This window comes from Gymnoscopelus braueri (assembly GCF_963280865.1).
Source record: "Gymnoscopelus braueri genome assembly, chromosome: 15".
NCBI lineage: Eukaryota > Metazoa > Chordata > Actinopteri > Myctophiformes > Myctophidae > Gymnoscopelus > Gymnoscopelus braueri.
This window is the reverse complement of record NC_137620.1, coordinates 5063230-5070642: the sequence shown is the minus strand read 5'-3', so window position 1 is coordinate 5070642 and position 7413 is coordinate 5063230. Positions and strand designations below refer to the sequence as shown.

At 42.9% G+C, this 7413-nt stretch overlaps 1 protein-coding gene across 1 annotated transcript; it reads left to right on the top strand.

The window, feature by feature from the left end:
* Positions 1-3240: 3240 nt before the first annotated feature.
* LOC308102107 (serpin B6-like) lies at positions 3241-7028 on the top strand (the record flags this gene model as incomplete). Its single annotated transcript, XM_080451711.1, has 2 exons — positions 3241-3334; positions 6241-7028. The coding sequence occupies 2 exons, from the start codon at positions 3241-3243 to the stop codon at positions 7026-7028; spliced, it is 882 nt and encodes a 293-aa protein (XP_080307837.1).
* Between the last annotated feature and the right edge of the window lie 385 nt (positions 7029-7413).

The following is a 7413-nucleotide window of genomic DNA, read 5'->3' as shown; positions in this document are numbered from 1 at the left end:
TCATTTTCATATCACATGTTTAGTACAGTAAATAAGGCAAATAGAAGAAGTTTCATAGAGAACAAAAAATGTTTACATACTTTTAATTCATGTTGAAAATGTTAAACCGGGTCAAAAGGACCCGAGGACCCTACGAGGGTTAAATCAAGGAGTAGGAGAACAGATACATTTTTGTCGTCAGCGGACACCCTAAGATCATTAATTACTTTTACAAGTGCTGTTTCTGTGCTATGACCTTTCCTGAAGCCAGATTGGAATTTGTTATGAACCTTATTGTTCTGTAGGAACACATCCAGTTGATGAAAGATAGTTTTTTTCTAAGACCTTGCCCAGAAATGGCAGATTAGAGATTGGTCTATAATTACCCAGCACCAATGGATCAAGGTTGTGTTTCTTGAGTAACGGCCTGACTACAGCCGTTTTCGGTGAGTCTGGAAAGACGCCTGAAAGTAGAGAGCTGTTTACAATTCTTAGGATATCTCCAATCACACTGTCTAAAACCTCTTTGAGAAACGGGGTGGGTATTGCATCCAGTGAACAAGATGATGATGTCATCTGTGATATAGTTTTACGGAGTTCCTCTTCATTAATTGCGCAGAATGATATTAGGCTTTCTCTGGAGTTATCTACATTTTTGCGCCATGCACCATTTGCCGCATTTGCAGTGCTAGCAGCAACATTCATAATACCAGCTCGAATGCTAAAAATGTTGTTATCAAAAAAGGATGCAAACTCATCACACTTAGCTTTAGAAGCAGGGAGCGACTCCTTGTAAGCTGGGGGGTTTAAGAGATGTTCAATGGTTGATAATGCCTGAAAAATATGCCTGCCTTGCCAAGCGCAGTGCTTTGTTATAGGCCACTGTTGACTTCTTAAAAATCTCTAGGTGGATAGTGAGTTTGTTTTTTCTCCAAACTCGCTCAGCTCTACGACATTCTTTCTTTCTTGAGCGCATGTGCTCGTTGATCCAGGGTGTTACTCTAGAGTTATGCTCAATCCTCAAACTGTCGTTCAAACTTGTGGAGTTAGGTGGTTTCTTCTTTAAATCCATGCTAACAGAACACACACTGTCACAACCAGGACCTCCCCAGTGTCCCCACACACCACCAGCCCACCCCCCATATAGACGTCTCCACAGACGCGCTGCCTGTAGGCTGCGCGTCTGTGGAGACGTGCCGCCTACAGGCAGCACGTCTGTGGATTCGTCTATACTATAGGTACTCTCTTCATCTCTCTGGTCCCTGAGGGAAATTAGGAGGACTCCATTCCCAAGCAATTATATGCTGCCACTCTCTCGCTCAACTCTGAGTGAGTTAGTGGAGTGAGAGTGTGTGTGTGTGTGTGTGTGTGTGTGTGTGTGTGTGTGTGTGTGTGTGTGTGTGTGTGTGTGTGTGTGTGTCAGGTTTTATGCTATTTTTTATATAGTTTTAGAATTATATTTCAGTTGTTTACAGGTCGGGGTGATATATATTTTATTTAAAGGTGGATGGATCTCCCTAGTGGTTGGTCTGGGTTATTACACCTTTTTCGTTATTATTTATCTATTTTACGGGAGAGTATTTTGCATATTGTAAAGATATTTAGAGGTGATTTATTGAGTAGTGGCATGTTCATGTCTCGGCTGGGCTTTTGTTATGTAACAGGTCAAAAGTTGCCTGTGGCAGAGAATGGGTTAATATAAGGCTTTGCACGTCAGTGATTGCGCAGGCGCAACTTTCATCAGCCAGTCGTTACGCTGGTGTTTGTGAAGCCAGACGGTCCGTTGGTAAGCTAATGTGTATAAGTGTATAATAAGCGATGTAAAGTACTTTTATTATGTTCATTTGTGTGGGTTATACAGTCTGTAATGTGTTCTGTTATTGATGTTGTGTGTTTCTTTGTGTTTCTGTGCTTCACAGTTAAATTACCTACCAAAAGTGCTTGTTTTGCTAACCCAAGCTACATGCTAACAGCTCGTGTGTGGAGTTCACGGGCTGGTCATAAATTTACTGTGCAGTTTAGTTAGAAGTGTGTTTGTATATTGTATGAGTGTGTTTAGTAAAAAATGGCAAAAAGACAATTTTGTTATTGAATGGGTATATTGCAATCGCAGTTTGGTCGAGTGGTTTTCACTGGTTTATCCTTCACAAACAATACCCTGTGCGGAGGGTTAAAACTGAGTTAGGGTTGTAATTTAGAAATATCCGTACAGTGTGTGTGTGTGTGTGTGTGTGTGTGTGTGTGTGTGTGTGCGTGTGCGTGTGTGCATGTGTGTGCGTGCGCCGCCTCTGTGTACATTCGACTGACTCAAGTGGATGAGTCTGAGTCCCAGAAGGACATGGACCAACCTCACCTCCACACAGAGTCGGTGCTTTCACTTCGGCATCTACGGTACTTTCCACTTATGACTGTTACACAATAACACTGATTCTGCAACTGAGTTTATGAAATATCACACTGCCAGCCATATTGCACGTCTCTACCTGAATATCCTTCTATCCTTTGATTCACTGCCAAATAATACCAAAGATAAAGCTTCCAATTCAACTGTTTTGTCTTGTTAGTGGGACCGATGAAGTAGCTGGCCACAACGTTGGTGGTTCCTGGCATCAGGTTGAGTTTGGTGTAGGTGGTGCAGTAATACACCCAGAGAAGAAAAAAATAGACGAGTACCATATTAGTAACGGAATTTCTATTTTTATTTTATATATTTGTCTCATTAAAACACGCATAACCATAGATAGGAAAAGAGCATCATGATAATGCTTTGTTTATTGTTAGGATCCCCATTAGCTGTGCCCTAAAGCACAGCTAGTCTTCCTGTACGTCCAGGGTGGGCTTCATAAGAGCTTATTGCCAAAATGACTATATCTAACACACACACACGCACGCACGCACGCACACACACACACACACACACACACACACACACACACACACACACACACACACACACGTAATGTATATATATATATATATATATATATATATATATATATATATATATATATATATATATATATATATATATATATATATACACATATATATAAACATATATGTACAGTACATATAGATACACACACACACACACACACACACACAGACAGACAGCAACTATCTCTCATGTCTCAAATCGCTCCGGCAGGCATTCCATCAGCTCTCTCTCTCTCTTTCACGGCGTTACAACCTCGCACCACCTCTGTCCTCCTCTGTTCCCTCAACGATCCTTGGTCACATTATAGTGACAGGCTGGGGGACATGCTGGATGACCCGTCACTGCCACCACGGGGACAGGACACGGCCTCAGTCTGCATCACAATGAAATCCACAAATCTGGCTCCTTCAAGAGCAGGTGAGGTGACTGCTCTGTGTGCTGTGTGCGTGCAATCGCTGGCTAGCAGCTTAAGCATTTATTAGACTCCGTCAAGTCAAACAGGGGATTATTTGTTTCGTGGAGCAGAACCAGGTTTTCAGCTCGACATAAGAGGTGACCGCAGACATTTAAATCCCCCGATTTACAGGCAGAGACACACATACAGTAGAAAAAGGCTCACGTGCAATCCCAAAAATAAATGCCGGTTAAAAGCAAAGTGTTTTATTTTACACAAATCTTGTATGGGGGGTCTCTGGCATAAAATGTTTTCAGATTGGACTGCAGACAAATAGATTAATTTAGGGGGGCCATGACATGAAAATGTTTGAGAACCACTGGTTTAAACGACATTACACAGCAAGCCCAAAATAAGCAACTACACTTTAGAAACAAGCCCAAAAAACTACCGACATTTACAAGCAACTGTACAGAAAAACAATTAAGCCCAATGTCGCTTTTAATAAGCGGACATAGATACCCTGTTAATGAACGACAGTGTTCAGTGAACACGTTGGCTGAGCTCCCGGATGAGTGGCTTTGCAAAAAGGTTTGAGAATAGCAGATCTACAAGCAAAAATAGCAGATCTACAAGCTCACAACGCGCCGCGATGCGACGCTGGCTATTTTCAAATAGCCTAATTGGGCTAAAGTGATTAATGTGTGTTTTATAATATAATAATTTATATCTGCAAAGTAACTAGTAACTAAAGCTTTCAAATAATTGTAGTGGTAAAGTAAAATATTTTCCTCTGAGATGTAGTGGAATAGAAGTAAAAGTACTGAAAATGGGAAATACTCCAGTAAAGTAAAACATCCTCAAAAGTGTACTTAAGTACAGTACTGGAGTACTTAGTTACTCTACACCACTGACCCCACCCAACCCAAACCAACCACCCGCATGCACGCACGCACGCACGCACGCACGCACGCACGCACGCACGCACACTAGGGCATTCACAGAATAGTCGAATATTCGAATATTCGAATATCAAACCGACTATTCGACTATCAAACCACTATTCGACTATTCGAAAAAAAAAAAAAAAAAAAAAAAAGCATTTTTTTTTTTTTTTTTTTAAGATTTTTTTTTTTTTGTGGCTTTTCTAGAGCAGACATGCAGCTGTGAGCTCTGGTGTGACTTCAACTCGCATTCCTTGAGTCGAGTCATCAATGCAATTAATAAAAAATAAAAAAAACAAAAAAAAAAACTTTTAATTTTTTAATTTTTTATAATCAAATCGAATAATCGAATATTCGAATACTTTTGGGTCGAATAATTCGAATACCATAAATCACTATTCGTTAATGCCCTAACGCACACACGCACGCACGTACGCACGCACGCATGCACACACACACACACACACACACACCTGTAGTAAAATGGAGTGGCCTGGCAGGGGCGATCTATTTATCCCCTGGTCCACATGGTGAGACAGCAGAGTTATCTTTATCTTCTTGGCTGCGGGGTGTGAGGTGTTTAACCTGGATCAGTCAGGTTAGTACAGACAGATCCAGCACTGATCCAGGGCTCTGTTCAAAAGCCCCGCTCCGCTAGCTGGCTAGATGGTAGCTGGCTGGAGGGTTGAGGGGGGTTACAGCATGGGAAGCTCGGGGTCCCAACATTAGGCCCCAATGGATGGCCTGAGATTTAAGATAACACTAAGAGTGAATGTGATGTGTATCTTGTCGGACTTAAAGAAGACTGGTCAGTATATCAAGTAGTGATGTAAGATGATAAGGATGGCAATAACATTTACCTTTACCACAGTGTCTGAGGTGACAGGTAGACATGCTATAACCGTACCCACTTCTTCTCTGCTAATAAAGACCTCCTATACTGCTGTAAACCTCTTCTTGGAGTGAAGTGGCAGTATTGGCGCACTGCCCGTTTTGGGCCCGTTCAGAGTACAGTATGTGGTCATTCAGAATGGACATTGCTCGGCACCCTGAATTGCGGCTAAGAGCATTGTCAAGAACCACAGTATGACTGCTTGCAGCATTGAGAACCACTCATCTGATCGGCATCATTGTTGACACTGCATTTTCTTGGGTCTTCAACAATACACCTGCAAAGTGTGTACAACGAATCCTGGAATTTACAGATCGATATTGAAACCCCTTTATTTGTTATTGTAATAACACACTCTAAAGAAAAAACGTGGCGTGCCACCATGAGGACAATTTGGAAAACATTGCGCACAAAGAGACACACTTACAGGGGGACAGGGGTGAAAACAAAATCTCCGCCTCCCGGCCTGTCGGAATATGGTATATAACTTAAATCGCCTCTTGTTGGATGTGTATGTATATTGTTTACATCCACTCGAACATGCGCAACTGCAGCAATTCTCTGTTCCTTTGGCACCACCAGTGATTGCAACGTGATACAGTCACAGGTCTGGGATCAGTAGATCTTTCATCCGTGCAGCCTTGGGTTGAGGTAATGACTGTCGGTCAATGTCTTTGATTCTGTCAAATGTATCAATAATAACAGAAATCACATTGTTTTACATACATAGTATCAACGTATGGACACCTTTGACAACCCTAGACAAGCTAGTCTGATGTCATAGAACCCCTTATTTGGTCAAGACTGACACAGAACTCCATATTTGGGCATGGCTGACATCATAATGATGATGCAAGTGTCAAGGAACAGCAGCTTAAAACCGTAACGCACTGCATTATTGAGTAGACAGTAGAAATTCCGCTGAACCATTATTCTGTTAGTCCCCCGTTATCACTGGTTAATTTCTTCCTGGACACCCCTAAAGAAAACAGAAGTTACAGTCAACTGGTTTTAAGTGTGTTTTACAAACATGAAGTTGAACATTTTTAAAGTTTTAATAGTTTTACTCTATTGCCACCAACCCCCCTGGCAGTGGCCAGCAACACGTTTTCCCTGTCTCTGTTCAAACAGCTGTCAGAAAATAACAACACTGGCAATGTGTTCTACTCTCCTATCAGCATCTCCTCTGCTCTGGCCATGGTGCTGCTGGGGGCCAGACTGGTGTTGGTCAATGCCATCTACTTCAAAGCCAAGTGGGAGGAGTCATTCGATGAGGACCGCACCAGGGATGAACAGTTCAGCCTAAGTAAGACTGAAAGGAAGCCAGTGAAGATGATGTACCAGGAGACTACGTTACCTCTTGCCTTCATTCCAGAGGTCAGGTGTCAGGTCCTGGAGCTGCCCTACATGGGGAAAGACCTCAGCATGCTTATCTTTCTCCCCGATGAGATTGAGGATGATACAACAGGCCTGGAGAAGCTAGAAAAGGAGCTAACCTATGAAAGGTTTATGGACTGGACCAATCCAGGCATGATGAATCACATAAAGGTTGATCTGGGCCTGCCTCGTTTCAAGATGGAGGCGACATATGACATGAAAGACACCTTGATGAAACTGGGCATGGTGGACGCCTTTGACGTCATACAGAGTGACTTCTCCGGCATGTCTCCAGCCAACGACCTGGTGCTCTCCAAGGTGGTGCACAAGGCCTTTGTGGAAGTGAACGAGGAGGGCACTGAGGCAGCTGCCGCCACTGCTGCCATTGCAGTCATGATGTCCGCTCCTCTCCGCTTGGTTGCTGACCACCCCTTCCTCTTCTTCATCCGACACAACCCCACCATGAGCATCCTCTTTGCAGGCCGATACAGCTCCCCTCCTTGAGTTGGATCACTCAGCTCAACTCTGGTCTTGCTTACCCGGACCACATATTGTTTTGTATGCTCACTCAAAATGTTTCTGCGACAAGCATTGTCATGCCCTCTATGGTGTAAGTGAATTTACTCTTGGCTCTGCATTGTTTAGAGGCTCCTCAATGAGGGACCAAAATGCAGCTATGCCCAAATATGGGCCTGGGGATATACTGATGACAGCAGGGATCTCCATATATGGGCGTAAAAAGGACAGATACAGAGATCTCCATATATGGGCATAAAAGGGACAAGGACTGACAGATACAGAGATCTCCATATGTGTGTATCAGTCGGATCGGCGGTGCAACGTAGGTGTGAGGGTCCAACCTCTAGTATAAATAATGTTTTACCTTCAT